The following is a 23,768-nucleotide window of genomic DNA, read 5'->3' as shown; positions in this document are numbered from 1 at the left end:
TGATATTTCACAGCACCTGAATATTGTTTTGGGATATAAATGTTCATTGTTAATGATTATGTTCCTATTTCTCTTCCTAGGTATGCGATGAAAGGTGCTCAAAGATCGCTTTTACGTATGGAACTATTAAAATATGGATCTTTGGTTGGTCCACCTGGTCAGTCAATGTTCATAATTCTTTTGTCTATAAAACGACACAAACAAATTTGATGAACAAGGCAGTTCCTCTAAACATGTGTGCACATACATTTTATAAAATGCATAAATCGCTTTCATTACTATTATCAGGTTTACTTATAGGGTTGAATTAAATCGCTGTTTATCAACCTGTTCATATGAAACTACAAGATTAGTCCCAGCATATTGTACATCACAGGAACTGAAGCACATGTTGCTGTAATGGCTACATATGACCTTCTAACACTTGTATAAAGGTTAAAATATGATGTACTACACTAAATGTGCCATTTTCCTTTGTAAACAGTATTCAAACAATAAAAAACTTTCAGAGAATAAAAAACGCATATCCGACACTCATAAAAATAAAGTAGGGGAAGTTCATTTTTCTTATTTACGATTAAAAATATTTAGGAGATTTATCACCGTTTGCACTTCCTTACAACCATAGTTAATTGGAATATATATGTAGTCGCTTTTGAAAAATGATTGGTTTATGGCATGTAATTTGCATATATACGATTTTCATTTTATAACAAACGACTAGAAGCAAACACTAACAAATGTGTGATGCAAGATGAGTGTCAAAAATATTTTTCTAATTGATTTCTTGAAAAAGCATCAAAATCATGAATGCGTTGTGCGCGTGCACATCATGCATTGTGTTTAGGGGTGGCAATAGAGGGAAATGACGGTGCGTTCATAAGATGTCTGTCCTTGAAACGTTTGTTAACGTTTACACTTCCTATGCATATTGAAAGTTCAGGTTCCCCTACTTTATTTTTAAAGAGTATATATCCACGTATGATATGATAATGAACAAGGATATATGTAGATACTGAAATTAGTTTCACGAAAAATATCTGAACGATACACAAAATATACATCACAATACTGGAAGTCATCACCTCAAAGAAATTGCCTAATATGTACAACGATGTTAACGTTTGACATCACTACCTATGACTGATTTCTTACAAAATGATAAGCCGTTTTCACTTTTATTGAGAAACTAAAGATATCTTCAGTTGTTTTAAAGATATCTTGATTTGAATTGAAGATATCTCGAACTGAGATAATTTTAGATATGTCCAATAAAATTCATGATATCACGAAGTGAATTAAGGATATGTTGAATTATATTAACGAATTCTTAAAAAAGAATTGCTGATATTGTAAACTGAATTATAGATATTTCTAATACAGAAAATGTACTGAGGTATTACTGACATATAAATGTCTTAAACATGTCTTGAATTGAACTGAAGATATCCTGAAATGAACTGGAGATATCTTGAAATGAATTCAAGATATCTTTAATAGAAACACATTCAAGATGTCTTCAAATACTTCCGGCTACATATCCGTAAATACTTCCGGTTCGGAAAATGGCGAGTGACCATGCATGTACATTTCGCACATGCGGCCCTATACAGTGAAGATTTGATCGCGGCCGAGAACACTGCCTTTATATCCTACTCGCCATAAAAGGCGACTGAGCTTGTTGTAAGAGGCGACTAAGGGATTGGGTGGTCAGGCTCGCTGACTTGGTTGACACATGTCATCGGTTCCCAATTGCGCAGGTCGATGCTCATGTTGTTGATCACTGGATTGTCCGGTCCAGACTCGATTATTTACAGACCGCCGCCATATAGCTGTAATATTGCTGATTGTGGCGTAAAACTAAACTCACTCACTCACTCACTTATATCCTACTCAGATTTGTCGCCGTTATATGGCTGACATAATGCAGATGCGATGTAAAGCTCAGAACAAACCTGTTTAGATTCCCGTGGCCGATTACCCCTCGTCCTACACATTTTGGAAACATTTCCCGTCGGGTTATGACTGAAATGTGGATATCGATGTACTTACAGATAATTTCCCTGTTCAGACACGTAACTGTCATTCATTTCTGACTATGAATTTAGATAAGAATAGGCCGGTAAACCGTTCATTCTTGTATCAGCGGTACGAACTGACATGTTGACATGTGCGCAGTCTCCAAACGTCTATAGATAACAATAGGCCGGTAAACCGTTCATTCTTGTATCAGCGGTACGAACTGACATGTTGACATGTGCGCAGTCTCCAAACGTCTATAGTCCGTTTCTGAAGTGTTGTCATCATTGGTGGCACGCATTGCTCACAAATATTCCCCAAATTTAGATTTCTGTATTGTTTAAACAAATTCAAGCAAACCTAAATTCATGATAAGCAATTCATTAGCTATTACAATCATACGGTGCATTTATCTGGACAATATAGTTTATTTTATTGACTATTTATACTTGAACACGTGCTTATTTGTTGCCAGCATTCTATGACTAATTCAATATTGGATCAAGTACATTACAAGTACACGTATGGACGACCCAACACTCTCTGACAGACTCACAGGGTGTATATTTTACAGTAACACTGATCCCTGTGTGAAGAATCACAAGACAATTTTCGAAAGAACCGTGCTTGTGAGACAATATCCGCACTTCATTTAAATTAAACCTGTTTAGACGATTAGAACTGGTTAATCCATATCAAAAATCGGTATGCTTATATCTTGAACGGGAGTTAGGTATGCTTATCAACATACATCCACAGAGAGAGAGAGAGAGAGAGAGAGAGAGAGAGAGAGAGAGAGAGAGAGAGAGAGAGAGAGAGAGAGAGAGAGAGAGAGAGAGAGAGAGAGAGAGAGAGAGAGAGAGAGAGGTGGGGGGAGGGGACACGGGAGGAGTAAGTATCACAGTGAACCAAATTATTTAATTAATTCACTTTGGGGAGAATGAAGAATGAATTAATTCACCCGGAGTATGCAATATTTACGTATTTGAATCTGCACGTTTGTAGCGACCAGATGTGGGTTACGACCATATCTGGGATAAACAGTCCACAATTTCTTAAAACCCTATTTACTGCAGTACTGCACTGCTGCACGAGGACTCTTCCCTTGATTCAGGGATCGTTTGTACGTAAATATGAGATGTTAGTAATCAGAATGATTTTGACTATGTTTGTATTGTTCTTGTTTTTGTCGTTTTCATTATAAGTAAGAGGAGAAGCCAGAAATGCTGACAGTTATCGTTGTACTGTTTTACTTGACCCGAATCGCAAAGTGCCGAGACCTACTTATGGGTCGTTTTGACGTCTCCATATCCAAGGTCGCAGTCAAGGGAAGTAACTCTGCTGTACGGAGCGTCTTGGACCACCCATGAACCGTATGAAGACTCTAGATGAGATGCTAGATAGTGGTGACGATCCCGTGGAGTTGGTGTAGTTGGATAGGCAGCCGTGTTTTTACGTGCGCAGTAAGTTTTACGCCTCAGAATTGACATACGATGACATGTGTCTACCAAGTCAGCGAGTCTCACCATTCAAATCCCGAAAGTGACCAGTTTTAACCCCCGGTGACCATCTGCAGAAATTCTGCTCTTAAGTTGGAAGTTACATTTACAATATGAGCGTTAGCTAGATATCGGTTACTAGATCATCGCATCATGAATATTAGATAGATAAAGGTAACCTCATGGCTGTCCGGGTGTGAGGTCAGAAAACTCTCCGGCCAGTGAAACTCCGGCTTAGAATGGTTCTTCATAAACCGATACATGTAACATGATACCACGGTGATGAGGCTTAACGACCTCCACGACAGATACATGTCTTCGTATGTCAATCACCGGATTGTCTGGTCCTGATTCGATTGATTAAAAACAACATCTAAGCTGTTTCTGAGTGCGCTGTTTAGCAAACAGCAAGATTTTCGTTTGAGACAGAATTTCGTGCACGCTGGACAGATGATGTTGGGTCATTAGGCCAGTAGCGTTGTAAGTCTTAAGAGGTCGATATACTAGAGATAATGTAAGGAATGTTTGCTGAATATCGGTTACTGGATCATCGCATTAGGGCATATTTACGAGATAGATCTATGTCACCTTACCGCTTGGCACGGAAAGGTCACGAAGATCAATGATGGAATACATCTTAAACAACTTGTGTTCTTCGTAAAAGGCGACAGATGGAATCGAGTGATCACTGAGGTTGATGCGTGTTATTATATCCCCATCGCAGATGAAGGCTCATAATATCAATCATTGGATTGACAGGTCCAATGTCGATAATTAACAGACAGCCGTTATTTGCTTGTGCGATGGCTAAGCGCGACAAACAATACCAAATTAACATATCAAACCATAAAACGATCCCCAGTACCTTGTGCCTGTCGTGAAAGACTGAGTCTAGTTTTACGCCGTTTTAGCAATAGTCCAGCAATATCAAGGTGGGATACGCCAGACAAGGGCTTCACACATTGTACCTAGGTGGGGAATAGAACCTGGGTCTTCAGCGTGACGAGCGAATGCTTTAACCTCAAGGCTACCCCATCGCCCTCACACATTGTACCCATATGGGGAATCGAACCCTGGGCTTTGGCGTGATGAGGGAACTCTTCAACCACTAAGATACACTACAGCCCCGACAGAATAGGAATGGGGGGGATCAGGTAGGTTTGATGTCAAACTCCTCACCAACCTGCACTTGATGGCGTCCAATAATGGAGAAGGCGGTAAATATTGGTGTCTTATTAAGGGTGATTCGTCTAGATTGTTGACCGGTCACCGTGATACAGCCCAGATACTGTTCCCTGCGACGTAAACAGCACACTTTTCTCAGTACTGTGGTGCACGCATGTTTCCACCATGATAATTACATGTGACATACTGCCAGCAATCACGTCCCGTTCAACTACACTAGGACTGTTAAAATTCTAATCTGATATATTTATTTTCAGGTATATATTTTCACCTTCCCGATGTCTGGCTACATTGGACATACTGACAGACTTCTTGATTGAAAGAAAATGACATTCCCTTGGAGGGGGTCGTAAGACATAACGCACAATTGGAGAAGGTTATGGATTAATAGACATCTAATAATGACGTGATTACTGTGTATTTTTTCCCAAGGAGAGTCCTATACTAATGTACAAGGACTCGTGAGGGTAAATCCAAATTCTGACACGTACTTGCGGCGGATCAACGTTCACCAGGACATAAAAACTCACATAATCCATCGAGTTTAATGGGACCTGTAAGTCTCGGGAGGCGCTACTTCCGGTACTGAGCTTGTTTATGGCTCCCTTTGAGAGCACCAACTTGCGATATGCGAGACGGGGCCCAGCTTATTTCTGGTACCAGATTTCCGGTGATAAACGTAGTTTTCAAGAAACACTTCTGGTTCCAAGTAGTGTTTCGGCAAATATGACTTTACTGGACCGGTTCAGGTGTACAACCAAGCTTGGCTGTCACAGCTGTCGATAGTCGTAATGGTTGGCTAATTTGGGAATGGTTAGACCCACAGGGGTTTGTATTGCTGAAAATAATACATCCTGGGTCCAACAAGCCTACACTGACATCCACATACAAAAGGGATGTAACGCGCACAAAGTTGTCGAACACCCCACTCTCGATTATGGGCGAATTCTGGGTGGGAAATTGTGGAACATACAGTCGCGATAAGTGAAATAAAGCCAGATAAATTCCCTTTCGAATGAATCCAAAATTATCAAAATCGGTGCGCTATGTACCGAGTAACTTTTTTGCTTGGAACTCGGGAAAAGACAACCTTTTCATTTGTACCTGCCTACGAAAATCATCGCCTCTCGGGGAAGAAATACGATGTATTTCACATTAAAACACCCGATCGGCGAAAAACAACATTACAGTAATCGCTAGATATTCCGTTTTCGCTCTACAACCCCGCAGTTGAAATATGTTATTCTTTTACCTGTAATACACGACTTTCTTGGGAAATTAGCGGTATCGAGTGATGGAGTCCACCATGTTTGTCCTTCACCCTCAATAGGCTCGCACCAACACGATACATCGCACCACGACATAAAAATAATACTGGTGATTTATATTTGACCAATCAGAGAGCAGCGGCTGTATGTTCCACAATTTCCCACCCAGAATTCGCCCATAATCGAGAGTGGGGTGTTCGACAACTTTGTGCGCGTTACATCCCTTTCCTTCTTTATGTGTGTATGGATATCAGTGTAGGCATGTTGGACCCAGGACGTATTATTTTCAACAGTACAAGCCCCTGTGGTTAGATCGAATGTTTTTTATTCCTGCAAGCATTATCGGTTCCTTACTGTCACCTGAAAACCATGAAAATGCATGAAATATTGTTTGTCACCGGAAGCACTAAGGTCTCTCGAAGCGTCGTGACCTACGTATGGGAACCTATCTTTACGAATCATTGTTTCGTGGCCGGTCGTCACAACACCAAACATGTTTTGCATGATTTGCATACGGACGATAACATATATTTGAATACCGACCAATATCATGAGTGATTGAGTTTAGTTTTACGACTCACTCAGCAATATTCCAGCTACATGGCGGCGGTCTGTAAATATTCAAGTCTGGATAAGACCGCTGGCGTGAAATAAGAGTCGAGCTGTATTGTTATGCTGGAACAGTTTGCAAAAATATCGGCGAAAATAGATAGACACCCGTAATCGTTTCGAAATGTTTACAGAATACTGATTGTAATATGAGGAACTAATTTTAAAGGATGTAATATTTAGGTCGTTTTCTGGTGCTTTGGGTGACTTCATCAAAATACACCATCGCATTCGTCTCTCTTTGCTACCGATAGTCAAAATTTAGGCGGTCAACAGTCGATACAGAGTTTTGTCCCTTACACGTGTCAGGATCCGATGACCAATGATTATGATTCTCAGTTCGGATCACATGCCCACGTTCTGCCCAAAAGCCTGTAACATTCATGGCTTCGTTAAAAATAACATTCACACGACATGCTATGTTGCAACTGAAAAACCTTAACTCACTGATCTTAATTCCAATTTCTTCATACATATTACCATTATCAAATAAGAAGTTTCAATAATCATTGTCAAATGTATTGTCGCACATCTGGCAATCAGTCCAAATGACCCCATTTCTGTTTTTGCGTTTGGGCATAAGATATTTTCTTATTAAAAATCAACAAGATGATTTCACACTTTGGCCGTTTATCGCTCCACCAATACCGTTTTCACGTGACAAGGGTCATCCAACGGATGTAAGCCTCACCTAACCAGTATACATAAGACGATAAGACTAAAATTAAACATTCTTATTTGGAGAGATAAAAACAGATGAAACCACAAAAGAATATTCCCAAACTGTCTTTGACGGGACACATACAGGTGACGTCTCCTGCAAGCCTTAGACTGGTTTCTGTTATTTCCCGCAGCGACGGGAAGATCTGGAAGGAAAAACGAAGCCAACTTATGCCTGCCGTACAAGACGCGTTAAGGTCCGTTTATTACCCGTTCCACAGATACTGCCAGTAGTTAAACTTTGTTTTCCTGAGGTTTTACAACAGCAGCAGCAGCAACAGCAACAACAACAACAACAAAAGAAACATAAATAAAGTTATAATAAAAATTAAATAGAAGAAAAAAGGCATCATCAATAAAACAAAACAGTTGCACAATAAAACCAAAGATTAATACAAAATAAATAATTACCAAAAAGTCACAAACAAACAAACAAACAAAAAACTCCACTCCGCTCCAAACTACCAAAAATACCAACCAATCACCCCGCTCCCAGCCGCAACCCAAATTTTATCCCGCCGAAAAGCAAAACAAAAAAACCCTCACAAACACAAAAAAGCACAAACATGCTCACGCCCCCGAATCCCAAACAAAAACAAGAACCAAAAGCAAAACCCAAACAGCCTGTGACCCTCACTCCAGATAACATATCTGAACTCAGTTTCAGCAAGGTGATTATCGACTCTTGACCCCGCGTCACATGTGATATTTACTTAGAGGACAGTTTTACCTTACCAACAATGACAGAACAAACAACCGGCGTGATACAAGATCAGGAAGTAGGGGTACATCCACCCGATCACGTGCTCACACACACCTGGGGGTCTATTCCCAGTCATCCGAGTGCTTCCATCAAGCACGTGATTATGTTTTGCTGTTATCCGCAGATAACGTTGACCTATTGAGGATCAATTCCCTTGGCTGTCTACAGGCGGAATGAGTACTCGGGAGAGGAAGGCCATTGGGTGGGGGCAAGATGGTGGGAGGGGGTGCTGTTAGTTTTACCTCAAGGGATTGTTCCGTTAAACGACCCTAGCAGGTCAGCAGGTCAGCAGGTCAGCGTTATCCTGGGTGCATGTGTACTCATTACGTTACGGTCTGAGACCAAGGTGCAGTATGAAGTAATGTGATCAAGGCGTGGAATCACCTAGGTGAAGACACAGGATCGATCACAAGGTTGAACTAAAATGTAGCCGGGATAGGACAAGGAAATATGCAGAAATAGAATATGATAAGGGCAACGATTAAAGAACTGACAATGGAAAATGGCCAAAGAAAATGATCTAGGTATAGAATAGAATAGTTGATAAGAAACATCACTATCCAACTAACGACCCCCCCCCCCCCCTTTGTGGTCACGTAAAGAAAGCAAAGAAGGTTAAGCATTCCGATTTTCAACATTAAAATATTTAACATTACATATTATGATGCATTTAATACTAAAATATTGAACAGTGGCGTAGTCCTTAACGTATTTCGTTAAGTATCCATGAAAATCACATCAGCATGATACTGCCCTGGGCACACGTTAATTCTTCAATATAACTTCATATGTAAATGTCATTATATGATTCGCTGCACAACAACAAAGTGGAGTAATAAATAAAATCATATAATTTAGGGGCATGGTGGTCGAGCTGGCTAAAGCTGGCTGGCTGACAGTGACATCCAATGATCGATGGGGAAACAAAACGGCCTTGAGCAGGTGAACTGGATAAATAAATAAATAAAGGAATGAATGAATGAATGAATGAATGAATATATAAATAAATAAATAAATAAATTTTCACGTACGAGGGGAAGTCAATAAGTTCATAGAAGTGGGTGCTGATATATCCTTGGTGATGTTGTCATTGGTGTCATTATTGAGTTGATTCATCTGTGACTGTATACTGATACCCAACCTTCCTCGAGCATTTACTTGAGAATTAGAGCCTTTAAAAGACGATTACCCTGCACAAATCATGGAAACCTCCAAAACTGAGTTTCGTGCAGTTATCAAGTTTCTCACTAAAGAAGGTGTGAATGCAACCGAAATCCACAAACGCATGATCAATGTGTATGGCGAGGAAGCCCCTCAATATTCCACTGTGGCAAAATGGTCAGCTGAGTTTAAGCGAGGTCGCAGCTCCTTGGAAGATGACCCACGGTCAGGAAGACCTTCTGAAGCCATTACAGAAGATACAATTGCCCGGATCCAACGCTTAATTATGTCCGATCGGAGAATAAAGGTGGACGAGATAGCTTCAGAGTGTGGCATTTCACATGGAAGTGTTTGCACAGTGATCCATGAACACCTGCACATGTCCAAGGTATCCGCAAGATGGGTCCCTCGTAACCTAAATGCACATGATCGTCACCAGAGAGTTGAATCCAGTCGTGAGCTGTTGGACATCTACAACGCTGATCCTGATAACTTTCATGCTCGTCTGGTTACTGGGGATGAAACCTGGATTCATCACTGGGATCCCGAAACCAAACAAGAATCCATGCAGTGGAAGCACAAGCATTCTCCTGCACCCAAGAAGTTCAAAACACAACCTTCTGCTGGCAAGATCATGGCAACCGTTTTCTGGGATTCAAAGGGTGTGATTCTCATAGACTATAAACCACCTAAAACTACGATCTCAGGGGCTTACTATGCTGACTTGTTGAAAAGATTGAGAGCGGCCATCAAAGATAAGAGGCGTGGGAAGTTGACAGCTGGAGTCATGCTTCTCCACGACAATGCACCAGTCCACAAGAGCCGTGTTGCACAAGCTTCTCTTCAACAATGTGGCTTCGAACAACTAAACCATCCCCCATACAGTCCAGATCTGGCCCCCAGCGACTACTATCTGTTTCGCAATTTGAAATCTCACTTGCGTGGAACAAGATTTGCCAATGATGATGACCTCAAGGCAACAACAGAGGCGTGGCTGAGGGACCAATCTGAAGACTTCTATTTCAAGGGCATAGACAGTCTCAAAGACAAATGGGCAAAATGCATCGAGGTTCAGGGAGACTATATTGAAAAATAAAACCAATATCACAACCATTGTGTTCTGTTTTATATCGAGTTCTATGAACATATTGACTTCCCCTCGTAAATCCAGGTGGTTTGACCAACAAATGAGAAAAAAAGTCTTTTTTCGAAAATTTTATTCTGAAATTTCAACATAAACATTCTTTTCGTACAATAGTTATGAACGTTGATGGAAATAATACAAACGAACTTGTTTCGTCTGGGATAACACATTTGCTCATACGTGTGTTTTTCTCTACGAATCTCGAGTGTATTTCTCCCACAAATGTACTTCATACTGACTTCAAACGGATAACCAAACTGGAGTAATGAATGTTGGATGTCAGAGGTGTGATGCTTCACAAAATGAGCTCCGTCCTTCGTGTCGCTCTGGTCATAGATGGCATCTACATAGACTATATCAACAGAATCTGATTACGTAATGGATTTAGTTTCACTCCTCTTGTCCAGCTTGACTTTGCGCTAGTGAGCAACGTTCCCGCCGTCCATCAAGATGGCGCTTGCCGTCATGTTGTCGGCTGATGATGTGCACAGGAAGTCAACAAGACCACACACCTGTAAACAGACATGAGCGACAGGCCAGGTTGAGGTCAAGGTCAGAGATACATTCGTAAGGCTAATAACACATTACGTTCAATAAATATCTAACCGATAGTTCAGGTAAATATAAATAAAAAATAATGTGTCATATTTGTAGATAAAGCCATGACTAAGAAACAGATGGTGACTTGTCCAAGTTTAACAAAACCTCAAACCTGGCCTTGACCTTTGTGAAAATGTCTTTAAGAATAGGTACCGTTCCTCGGAAAGGTATGTCTTTAAGAATAGGTACCGTTCCTAGGAAATGTACGTCTTTAAGAATAGGTACCGTTGCTAGGAAACGTACGTCTTTAAACTCATGACAAATGGATGACCACATTCTGGATATTGCAACCGGAAGTATATACGTGAGTTTGACCTACAACCTAAAGCTTCAAGGCCATTTGCTAAACGAATACAATAGAGACGTCCACAATGAAAGCCACGGAAGTCTGAGGTCAGTCATCTTTGCGAAGGCTATGGAAAAACTCAACAGAAATATCTACGGTAGTCATTGGATACCTACCATAAATGTATCTTACCTCTTCAATTGTGACAGCTTTCTTGGTTGGATGCGCATTGGTGAAATGTTCCTACAAATAAATAAGTCTGTCGTCAAACATTCTAGAACACATAAGACTGGTTGGCAAAGGTTAAATGGTCGTCCTTTTGGTATAATGTGACCATCCCGGAAATATTTTTAGAAAGATTCTGTGTCGTGGGGACAAAGGTGGCCTCACGATTCCGTTTCAGGCACTTCTCACACAGAAGTTCCGACCTTCTGCTCTCCAGACACGTTTGATTCCACTACAACACGTAGTCGACAGCTGTGTGGTAACACGAGCTTTGAATTTTGTCTACGAGGTTTGTTTGTTGTTGTTTACTCGCGTCTGGACAAGATAATCCAGGGATCAGCAGCATGACCTATGGAATTGGGAAACGATGAAGAATCTCGTCAGCGAGTCTGATTACCTTATCCAATTGGTCGCCTCCTATCTCTAGCATAGGTTAATGAAGACCAGGTCTAACCCGGATCTTCACAGGTCACGAACATAAGACGGTAGGGGAGAGGGGAGGAGAGATATTCAAGAAGGTTTTCTTACCCTCGCAGCCTGGAAGCTTATTCCCTTTTCAATAGACAAATCCTCCATCTGCCGAATAGCCACTGAAAAGAAGATACATCACGAGTGTTACCCAGAAGTCACAACTCTTCCGGTTTTTGTTTATTGCTTATAGCCGCACTCAGCAATATTCCAGCTACATGACTACGGTCAAATGATGGAGACACGACAATCCAGTGATTGTGGTCACTGACATTATATTTAGATACCGATTACAAAATTTGATTATGACAATAATGTCAATTGAATTTATCAATCCAGAATCCCGTGCACCGTGTTCTCCGTTGACATTAATTGTGATATGAATCGAGTCTGGACAAGACAATCCAGTGACCATCAGGACCTGGCTACTCAATTTGGATACGATAACAAGTCAGCGCTTGTTACTCGATGTTTCTCGCCTCTAAAGACAAGCAACACCAAACAGGTTCAGAGCACTATAAATAAAATTCGAATACATATGTGACGTACTTGGAGCATCAACAAACCCAGGGCAGATCGCGTTGCACGTCACGCCGAATTCAGCAGCCTCTAGCGCCACGCCCTGTGAACAGCGAACGAGTGAGAACACATAAAAGCCGAAGGGATCGCTATGGAAGTAACTCCACGCTAAGCAGTCCGAAACAGTTCTAAACGATATGCATACATTTGTACATATACACTAAACGTCAAAAGAACCGTTACCCTCTTTTCTTCATGAATTGCTTAAAAACTATCAAACGTAAGTAGGAAGGTATTTGTTGACAAGAAAGCTCAACAACACAGCTCTATGCAAATCACGAAACATATTCTTGCGTTCGTACTTAGGTGAAAAGCATCTTTTTCAGATAAGTTATAAATTGTCCAATTTTCGACCATGCCGAAATATACCAATAACACTGATTTTAGATGTCCAAAAGAAAGGCTGAAATATCATTCTGTGTTGAGACAAAGACAGACCATTTAAAGTCCAAGACCACTTTCCAACTATTAAAACAAGAAACAACCGTAAAGTGTGTAAAATTGTAAAAGAAAAATTCCTATGATTTCAGTCTTTGAAACATTTTATGCTGATCTGCATTAGTATAAAAATGTAACACATTTTTGATATTGTGAAAAAATATATTGTGTTTAGGAACATCTAAAATGATTTTTGTTATCATTATTACGTGCAAAGTAACATGTTTCCATTTTCCGTTTACACATCGCAGTATCAGTCGCCAAAACGTAGCAATATTCAAGCAGTATTTGCATCAATTTCACGTGTAGAATGATTCTGTGGGATATAAGGAGATACTAGAATGCATGATATGATACACTAGTATGAGAAATATGCCACGATTAACAACTGAAGAGAGAAAAGAGCCACCGGAATTGGTGCAGATGGGGTCCACATACAATGCTGTTTCCAACGTCTCACGCTTATAAGATTTATAACAGTCTGGGGTCACCGTACGCAGACCAAGAACAGTGGACGTCCACGCATCACAAAGCCAGCCGAAAATACATACCTCCGTCATTATGGAAAAATGGTAACGTTTCTTTCGGCGTTCAGTCTACACAGGACGTAAGCTTGTATCGATTGCAGAATATACCTGGGCCCATATTCTCGAAACGTTCGTAACCCTAAGAATTCTTAACTTTGATCGTAGCCAATGTGTTAAGTATAGGCTTAAGAAGTTCGTAGGGCTACGAACGTTTCGAGAATAGCTAGCCTGGACACCTCTTGGAATATGTATCATCTTTTATCCTTGACCTTGGCATGCAACGTTTGACCCAGACCTTGACCTTCAGGCTCGCAAATGGACTACTGACCTTAGTGAAGCCCACGAGACCGGATTTAGCTGCGGAGTATGGAGCTTTGCCATTGGTGCTGATCACTGCCATCTGTGACGACATGTTGATGATGCGACCCCAACCTGTAACATACGTCAAAAGTCGTCACGGGGATGGTGAATACATTATGTTTTTAGGTACCTGGGCATACGGTGTGTGGAGTGGACGGATTTCCTTGTGGATGTGTTGCCATATGTAAAAGTTGGTGCGAGGGGTGTATGGGTGTGGGTGGCGGCGGGGCGTCGATATCGCACGGGTGAGTGAGTAATTTGGGTTTCACCTTACGTTAATAGTCCCCTTCACACTTGAGGCGGAATGAGCAGGAATACTGTTAGAATATGATTTTCTGGAGATTCCTGGAAATTCGAACCGTTCTAAAACATCTTACTGCATTACAACTATTCGGATCAATTCTTGTACCATGCCCGAATGTTTTGAACATGTTCAAAACTTTCGAGGTTCATTCGAAGTGGACAAATATCGAACGGCATTTGATGTGCAGTTTAACTGCATTCTAAAGTATTCGTACCGCATTCTAAATATTCAGAACATATTCGAGGGAGAACAGAAAAGACAAGTCGTTTCAAATCCTGTCAGGATGTCTTGAATGTGCCTAGAATGAGTCGGAATGTATCTCGATTGGTGCTGAACTTATGGAATATTCTTCAAATGTATCGGAATATTTCGACTGAAGTTGGAATACAACTTGACTGTACCTCAAATATACCCGGAATACAGACAGAACGTGCCGAATTCTCTTCAAATAATCCTTGACTTCACCAAAACACCACCGAATTGCATAAAACGTGACCTCCTACCTCTGACAGCATTTGGGAGTCGCATTCATACAAAGCTTGAAAAAATGTTTATTTTGACATTCTCACCCGAATGCGGTACAAAGTGTGGCCGATCCCTGTCAATTCGAAATAAGTGTGAAGGAGCCTTTAGCAATATCACAGCGGGGATGCCAGAAATGGGCTTAACGGACGATACCAATGTTGGAGTCAAACCTGGATCCTCGGCGTGAGAGGTGTTGTTGGACATATGAATATGCCAAATTAGAAGGTCATGAATAACGAGAAAGGTATGGTGGAAACTCTTGCCTGCTTGAACCTATACCGAAATGTTGCGTCGTAATATTATTACGACCTTGTCATCCATAAAGCATGACACGTTTCTTGTTGCTGGACATGTTCGATAACTCTTTAATCACAGGGCTACCCCACCGCCCTTCTAAGGTGAAACCGACACGAAAAGATCAGAGTGAAATCAATCCAGTGCATCAAACGTCAAAGTGCCCAACCAGTTGACGTACAGCTTAAGAATGACATGTGCATGCTCGATGGCATTAAAACATTTATGTAAGGTTCACTGACACTCAATGACACAGATGAAATCACTAATAAAAAGACATTCCACAGTCAGCCACGTTCAACTCCGAATACATAGAACATAATCAATACGGAGATTCAGATGTTGCAGGACTGAATGGCTCAGTAGCACAAAAACAAACACGAACCAATAATCATATTTCTGTTCTTAGCTCTATGTAAAGTATAAGTGAGTGAGTGAGTATGGTTTAACGCCGCTTTTTGCAATATTCCAGGAATGGGCTTCACACATTGTACCCATGTGGGGAATCGAACCAGGGTCTTCGGTGTGATGAGCAAACGCTTTAACCACTAGGCTACTTCACCACCACTGCAAATTATGAGCACGAGACCATATTGTACAAAGTTCCCGTTTGAACATGCTGACGACATATTAACCGTCACATTCAGTCCTGATGAAATGTAACAAACCAAGACTGAAAGATATTTCTTCACTCAAGTTTCCGAATAAGTTGTCCTTATGAAAGACCATTAGATATACCCCGTAAGCATACTAAAACAACAACAACAACACCCCTCACTGTCGATGAAATGAAAAACAAGTGACGGACCTGTGCGTAAAGTTTGGGAGTGAGTGTCATTTCGCTCAAAACTGACAATTTCCGAGTCCTGTCACCTGAAAAATCTGTTGGCCAAATATCAGAACCGATGACAGAATGACTATTTAACATAATCTTTTTACAAAAATATCTTTTGTTGTAATTTATCACACAATGCGTTCAATTAAACCTAGAATGTTGTTAGAAAATAGGTCATCAGAGTGCGTGTGCTTTCCAGTGATCCCTGTGATTTCCTGCAGCAAATACATCGCGTGCCCGCCCTTGTTTTTCTGACAGGCTCATCATCAAGCCAGCTTGGTTCCCGGGTCGACACTGAAGCGTTGGCGCAGCACACCCCGGGAACCAGGTGGTCGTGCAGTCACTGTGGGTCAGTATCGTCCGCGCAGCATCAAAAGGGGACCAGGCTAGCATAGCAGATCACGTGATTTGAATATTCACCAGTGACCTTCGTCTCTGCGACCTGCGAGCCGCACGGACAACAGTGTATTGAGGTATCCGTATTTATTTATAGTCAGATCATGCTCGCTGATTGTTTGACTGAAGGATGTATATGATACTTATCCTCATGATTTAAGATGCCATTAGAAACATATCCTTTAGATTCACATACTTTGACCTCGTTCAGTGAGCAGTGAGCTCAATTCCATGACCTAATTTTTGGACAAATGCATCATCACGCCCAGTTACATGCAATATTCTATAATTAATACTACCACGATCGACATAGTTTGGAAACGCAACCCTATGTTTTGTATGTATCATTTCTGTAGGTTTTCATGGCATTATTGTAATTGATATCAAGTCCGTCGTTGTGCTGTAATGTAAAGTATAAAACTGCTTTACTATGCTAATCGTCGCATCATGTGTACGAATGAAGTACTGTTTAGAATGAATATTCATGATAGTGCAGTTTTTTCAAAAGAGCTTCTATTGGCCAAAATAGAATGTGTTCTAAATAATGCAAATCAATGTCGTCACATTAAATAACATAATAATAATATTTCAATCGTTTTACATGTATGAAGCATAAAGTAAAACTGTCAAACCTACTGAAGATTTGAATCAAAATATTTTAAGTAAAGATATCGATTTCACAATTGATACAATTCGTGCGAACGTTGCACATGGCATGGAGCTAATAAGAAAAATTAGCAGTCTACTCGCCCTGTCTGAGTATGAACTATCGCTTCTTCATGATGAACTTGACATGCTTGGCCAAGGATTTGTTTATTGTTTAACGCCACACTATTTGACGTAAAGACGAGTCTAAATAAACGCGTCTGGACCAGACAATCCACTAACTGACACAATCAGCATCGATCTAAACAACTGGAATCTGTCCATCAGGTCCGCGTTCCTGACCACCCGACCTCGTTACTCGCCTTTTACTGTTGATCGCTAAACCTATTTACTCACTTATTATAACTTCCCTACACGCTGGAAAAAATACACATATTTTTCGTTAAATCTTTTCTCTGTTCTTGACTGTTTCAGAAATGGGAAGAAAACTAATTTTGGACGTTGACACTGGCATCGATGACGCAGCCGCCATTATCCTGGCACTGAGTCACCCGGATGTGGAAGTGCTTGGTGTCACGTGTGTAAGCGGCAACGTCCACGTGGATAAAGTCATTGAGAATACATTGAGAGTTCTCAAAGTGTGTGATCGACTAAATGTAAGTATTTCGGAAAAATGGGCAAGAAATTTTAACTATTCTATTCTAACTATTTTCGAAATACACAAGAGTTCACAGGAATATTTTGAAAACCATACATATGAAGATCGGGATGCCTGTGTATGAAATGAAGTCTGCCCGACCGACCGAGAAGGGCCACATTTCCACCATACGGTCTATAGCTAGCCAGTCTGATGGTCTGGTAGAAATGTAGGTGAGTAACTTCACAACATCTGGCTGTCTGGTCAGGTAACATTTCAGTTACCGTATTTTGGGTCAGTCAGTTTCCTTTGCCAGAGACATTCACTTGCGATCACATAATAAACATGTATGCAGTCTACAGTCTTGATATCTCAATATCTACAAATGAAATTAATAATCGTTCATGGCTTCTCGTCATATTACGAGGAAACAGTGTCTGATGACAATTACTGATTATCCTCGCAGTGACTTGGAAGGAAATGAGTGTATAAACGCAGCACTATATGTAGACGCTTTACATTTCAGCCAAGATTAGAATACAAAGGTTGCAAAATGTGTCAGGGGACGTATACTTAGCTAGGATAGATCTTCATATTATGAACATATGAGAAGAACGTAACATTCATCTTCAGGCGACTAACGGGATCGGGTGGTCAGGTTCGCTGACTTGGCTGACACACGTCATCAGTTCTCAATTGCGCAGATTGATGTTCATGTTCTTGATCACTGGATTGTCTGGTCCAGACCATTTTCCATGTGGAATGTTCCTAGTCCGTTCTTGCTGAAAACGGGCTGTGGGATAGCCTCGTGGTTAAGGCGTTCGCTCGCCACGCCGAAGGCCCAGGTTCGATTCCCCACATGGCTACAATGTTTGAAGCCCATTTTCTGGGGTCTCCCGCCATGGTTTTGCTGAAATATTGCTAGGAGCGGCGTAATGCTAACTTACTCACTCTCTCACTCTTGCTGAAAGAAATCCTGACATCTTTGATGAACAATGGGTAAGAAGGCTGTAACATCCCCACTTCCTATCCAACCCATACATATTCAAGACTCAGTTGAAACATGTATTTTTTATTAAATCCCAGTCATATTTTTTCAAATATCACTTGCAGTTTCAACCAAATACTGTGACATATTATGCTATAGGCTGTTGATGGATAGCGGCAAGGACGCATTGAGTCTCAACCAATATTAGATAAAACTCAGTTCACGCCATATTCAGGTTCCGGTCTTCAGGGGAGCGGATTCCCCGATTATACCTCACAACCGTGAACCAGCTTTCTTCCATGGCAACGACGGACTGGGGGAAACGGACTGGGACGAAGAGATCGACACAAGTGTCGTCCAATCAGAACATGCCGTCAATGCTCTTATTCGATTGGTCAACATGTTTCCAGGTACAAGGTCGTAAATATTACGCAACGTGGCACCAGCTGTCACCCTTCTCCAAACTACGTATTTATGAATTTTTTAACGTATTTTTCTAAATTGAAATATTTTTATTATGTTTTATTATTCAGCAGTCACGTGGAAAAGAAATCACATATTTACCATATTATCGTACAGGGGAGATTACTCTAGTTCCTGTTGGACCACTTACCAACATTGCACTGGCACTGAAAATAGACCCGGAGTTTGGCAAGAAGGTGAAGAACGTCTACATCATGGGTGGTAACTATAAAGGTATTATTAACCTGTTAACACATATAATGGGAGAAAAGCGGGCCTGTTAACACATATAACGGGAGAAAGGAGGGCCGGCATCCGCTCTCGACGGAACTGAGAGAATGTGTATTGCACATTTAATGTACCTCTGACATTTTCAAATGTGGGCCCATCAATGGAATTTTTTTCAGCAAATAAAATGGGCAAATATTAGTAACAATAGCAAATATACTCACTACTTGCAAAGGTAACGCAAGTCAAGTATAAAGAATTCCATGAAAAAGAACCGGAGTGACTTTAGACTGTATTAAAGGTCACATTTAACCAAAAAATACCACAAACAAACATAACTAAAACACAAGTATCACTTATTCATGACATATGATATACATTGCCGATTGTGAAAAAACAAATAAACAGAATTATAAGCGTAGAATCTCGAATGAAAAGTACAATATTTTGTACTTGGGTTTACTTTCCTCGAAACGAAGCACCCGGGAGACCGAACCCGGTCACAGCGGGTGGATGGGCACTTAAGTGCATTTATCATTGACTGGTTCATTTGCCGACTTAAGACGGCTCATTGGTTATATGTAGACGCGATCTGTTTGACTGGCATTTTAGAAGTATAGTGCTAGTGAGTAATAAGAAAGTAAGATTTTTTATGGATAACAACTTGTATATGATGCGAAGTTTCGGAATGGATTCATATACCTTTGTCAAGCAAGAGTGATAACGGTATAAGAATCCATACTGGAGCGTCGCATCATATACACTAGAAGTTGTTATCCATAAATAATGTATATAGAGATGTTGAGTTTTGTAAATACATGCTCTCTGCATATCCGTTCGATCCAACAAACAAACACGGAGATGGTGAAAGACTACGTGGCTGGAAACTGTCGTTCGTCCAAGTACAAAGCAGGACTTGAAACTAACAATCTGATTTTGCACTGGTTTCCGTCCGATCCAGTCATTCGTAAAAAATGGATGCAGTTTGTCTGCAACCCACAGACATAATAAAATGTCATGTGTACAAGTATCACACATGCCCCTCTGTGTAAATACATCATGTGGCACACAGAACCTTGCCATAAATTAATATATTCTGTTTATGGTGTATAGTCTGATAGGTGTTAAGTTCAAATTGCCTCTGGTCATATTGTCATTAGCAGACGGGCAGGCAGACACATAGGTGCCAATCAAACAGACACAGAGTTTTGTCTGTGACAGAGACAACTTGTCACAATCAACATATTTTCATATTAACACCATTTCAGTTTTCAAGCTGAGCTACTGTAGCAATGAAAGTAGCATTTCTAATGCTGCACTTTCTTGAAAGTTTGGTTTGCAAATCTGCCAGTATGGGACTGCAGAGCTAACATGATTGTAATCACAAGAATCATCTCTTGTTCTCCAGCGTCGAGCACAATCACTGCAGCGCAGCACAGCCGGCGAAACCAATTTTTTTCCCAGCGCTGGGGAAATTTAGTGAATCGTTTGAACTCTGATTTCGCGGGGTTTTCTTGATCGCGTTATTTTCAACGTTATAAGTTGAATTGGTTATTTCGATAATTTGTTTCGGTAAGTCCACACCGAAAGGGATCAGAATAAAAGCTGTGCATGTGAACTTTAAGATACCTTCCCAGCTTCGCTCAAATGGATCAAGTATAGGAATGTATACAGTGAGCGGAGAATACAGATTATGTACAATGATTTCTCCGCAGAAAACGTCACAGTGAGTGGAGAATAAAGACATGTACAATGGCTTCTCCCTAGGTACAGGAAACGCCACGATGAACGGAGAATACAGACATGTACAATGGCTTCTCCCTAGGTACAGGAAACGCCACGATGAACGGAGAATAAAGACATGTACAATGCCTTCTCCCTAGGTACAGGAAACGCCACGATGAACGGAGAATACAGACATGTACAATGGCTTCTCCCTAGGTACAGGAAACGCCACGATGAACGGAGAATACAGATATGTACAATGGTTTCTCCCTAGGTACAGGAAACGTCACGATGAACGGAGAATACAGATATGTACAATGGTTTCTCCCTAGGTACAGGAAACGCCACGATGAACGGAGAATACAGATATGTACAATGGTTTCTCCCTAGGTACAGGAAACGTCACGATGAACGGAGAATACAGACATGTACAATGGCTTCTCCCTAGGTACAGGAAACGCCACGATGAACGGAGAATACAGACATGTACAATGGTTTCTCCCTAGGTACAGGAAACGTCACGGTGAACGGAGAATACAGATATGTACAATGGTTTCTCCCTAGGTACAGGAAACGTCACGATGAACGGAGAATACAGATGTGTACAATGGTTTCTCCCTAGGTACAGGAAACGTCACGATGAACGGAGAATACAGATGTGTACAATGGTTTCTCCCTAGGTACAGGAAACGTCACGATGAACGGAGAATACAGATATGTACAATGGTTTCTCCCTAGGTACAGGAAACGTCACGATGAACGGAGAATACAGATATGTACAATGGTTTCTCCCTAGGTACAGGAAACGTCACGATGAACGGAGAATACAGATATGTACAATGGTTTCTCCCTAGGTACAGGAAACGTCACGATGAACGGAGAATACAGATATGTACAATGGTTTCTCCCTAGGTATAGGAAACGTCACGGTGAACGGAGAATACAGATATGTACAATGGTTTCTCCCTAGGTATAGGAAACGTCACGATGAGCGGAGAATACAGATATGGACAATGGTTTCTCCCTCGGCATAGGAAACGTCACGGTGAGCGGAGAATACAGATATGCACAATGGTTTCTCCCTAGGTATAGGAAACGTCACGGTGAGCGGAGAATACAGATATGCACAATGGTTTCTCCCTAGGTATAGGAAACGTCACGGTGAGTGGAGAATACAGATATGTACAATGGTTTCTCCCTAGGTATAGGAAACGTCACGATGAACGGAGAGTTCAACTTCCACTCGGACCCGGAGGCGGCCTTCATCAGCCTGCACGGCCTCAGTAACATCAATATTATCCCATGGGAGACTTGCATGGACGCAGAGATTCCATGGGTGCGTATATGTATTCCTGAGTGAGTGAGTGAGTGAGTTTAGTTTTACGCTGCACTTAGCAATATTACAGCTATATGGCGGCGGTCTCTAAATAATCGAGTCTGGACCAGACAGTCCAGTGATCAACAACATGAGCATCGATCTGCGCAATTGGGAACCGATGACATATGTCAACCAAGTCAGCAAGCCTGACCACCCGATCCCGTTAGTCGCCTCTTACAACAAGCATAGTCGCCTTTAGTGGCAAGCATGGGTTGCTGAAGGTCTATTCTACCCCGTAATTATTCCTGAGAATATGTAAGGGGGCATGGTGGCTAGGGGTGCTAAGAATATCAACTGTGGTGCAAAAATACAATAAATTCTTCTCTGTGAGAAAAAGCCCAATTATATTCCCTGAATAAATAGTTTGTCTGCCCGCCCGTTACCTGTCATTAAAGTGATATACAAATATTCGTATATCGATATTCCCTAATGGAAACGAGATCCCCCCAAAAAACTACATATTCAGGCGGTAAATGTACACAAAGTCACATAACCCAGAGGAAAAGTCTTGTTTTCTCTATGTTCAGATGCAGTTACGCTAATTCAGTAGGTACAGATTAGATAATTCCTCCTCAATACATTTTGCACATGGACGTTCCATTAACGGATTACAACTTGAGAAAACATTGGTGGATTGTGATGATATTAAAATTAAATATATGATTCAGCCCAGTTGTTATCAAGTCACGCTGACAGCTGACACGTTTTTCAAATTAACGAAATAATTAGTCTCATGTCAATATTTATAAGGCTGATGCACCATTTATAGAAACATCCTTCTTCCATAGGCCTCATACGACAAATGGATGTCAGCTGACACTCAAAAAAGCAAGTTTGTGGAGAGAATAACGAATTACTGGGTTGTGAAACGCGACTTTCGGAATACACGTGCGGGCATCCGGTTGTGCGATCTGAAGGCCATGGTTGCCTGTATCGACGAAACGGCGATCTTGGAAAAGAAGAAGGTTTATGCAACGATAGAACTTTGCGGCGCTGTAACAAGAGGGCAAATGGCTGTCGACTGGCGGGCACATTCTACCGAGACACCAAATGTCACCGTTGTGACTAAACTATGTACCGAGGCTGTGGCGCTACTGTTTGCAGATGCCCTGAGTTGATGAAACTGGGAACTGTGTTCGCAGTAGCCCAGAAACCGGTATTCGCCATTGCGAGGCGACTATGTAGATACAGTGATCAGGTTTGACTTGGGAGATGACAAGTCATTGAACCCCGGCGGCGAGAGGGTATATCTTTCTTATGTCTGATCCAAAATACTGTTTTGCAAGCTACTCTCGTGTTGCTGTAATATTGCTGAGTTGTTCAGTAATCGAAAGAATTCTCTGCCATTAGATATTAATGTAGACGAAGTATTAGGTGAAAATGTCCGGTTATAATAAACAGCCCTTTGTAATTATAATTGTCCCTTTTTGTTATGGAGCTTCACCGCTAGCTTTGACCTGTGAAGATCCGGGTCAGAACTGGTCTTCAGCAGCCCATGCTTGTCGTAAGAGGCGACAAACAGGATCGGGTGGTCACCAA

General features: G+C 41.2%; 3 protein-coding genes across 6 annotated transcripts in view; 1 reads left to right on the top strand and 2 right to left on the bottom strand.

Annotated features, from left to right (window-relative positions):
• Positions 1 to 23,768, bottom strand: part of LOC137281465 (mid1-interacting protein 1A-like) — a 313,728-nt gene that overhangs the window by 97,978 nt on the left and 191,982 nt on the right. The gene's annotated exons all lie outside the window — the stretch shown is intronic.
• Positions 10,425 to 23,768, bottom strand: part of LOC137281434 (D-beta-hydroxybutyrate dehydrogenase-like) — a 42,365-nt gene continuing 29,021 nt past the window's right edge. For 3 of the 4 annotated variants that reach the window (XM_067812659.1, XM_067812658.1, XM_067812657.1), the window contains 5 exons: positions 13,820 to 13,923; positions 12,497 to 12,569; positions 12,008 to 12,069; positions 11,447 to 11,497; positions 10,427 to 10,880 (listed from right to left, as the gene is read on the bottom strand). In XM_067812659.1, the coding sequence (XP_067668760.1) occupies positions 10,788 to 10,880; positions 11,447 to 11,497; positions 12,008 to 12,069; positions 12,497 to 12,569; positions 13,820 to 13,923 (383 nt within the window). In that variant the 3' untranslated portion in view covers positions 10,427 to 10,787. Of the gene's footprint in view, positions 10,881 to 11,446; positions 11,498 to 12,007; positions 12,070 to 12,496; positions 12,570 to 13,819; positions 13,924 to 23,768 lie in introns of all 4 variants that reach the window. The other variant, XM_067812656.1, reaches the window with a different exon arrangement.
• Positions 16,211 to 23,646, top strand: LOC137281433 (inosine-uridine preferring nucleoside hydrolase-like). Its single transcript, XM_067812655.1, has 6 exons — positions 16,211 to 16,282; positions 17,286 to 17,467; positions 18,672 to 18,846; positions 19,016 to 19,132; positions 22,054 to 22,187; positions 23,018 to 23,646. Exons 2-6 carry the CDS (start codon positions 17,288 to 17,290, stop codon positions 23,345 to 23,347), a joined length of 936 nt encoding a protein of 311 aa, XP_067668756.1. The 5' UTR covers positions 16,211 to 16,282; positions 17,286 to 17,287; the 3' UTR covers positions 23,348 to 23,646.

Source organism: Haliotis asinina, chromosome 4 (assembly GCF_037392515.1).
Source record: "Haliotis asinina isolate JCU_RB_2024 chromosome 4, JCU_Hal_asi_v2, whole genome shotgun sequence".
NCBI lineage: Eukaryota > Metazoa > Mollusca > Gastropoda > Lepetellida > Haliotidae > Haliotis > Haliotis asinina.
The sequence above is the reverse complement of the archived record's forward strand: the minus strand, read 5'-3'. Positions and strand labels throughout refer to the sequence as shown.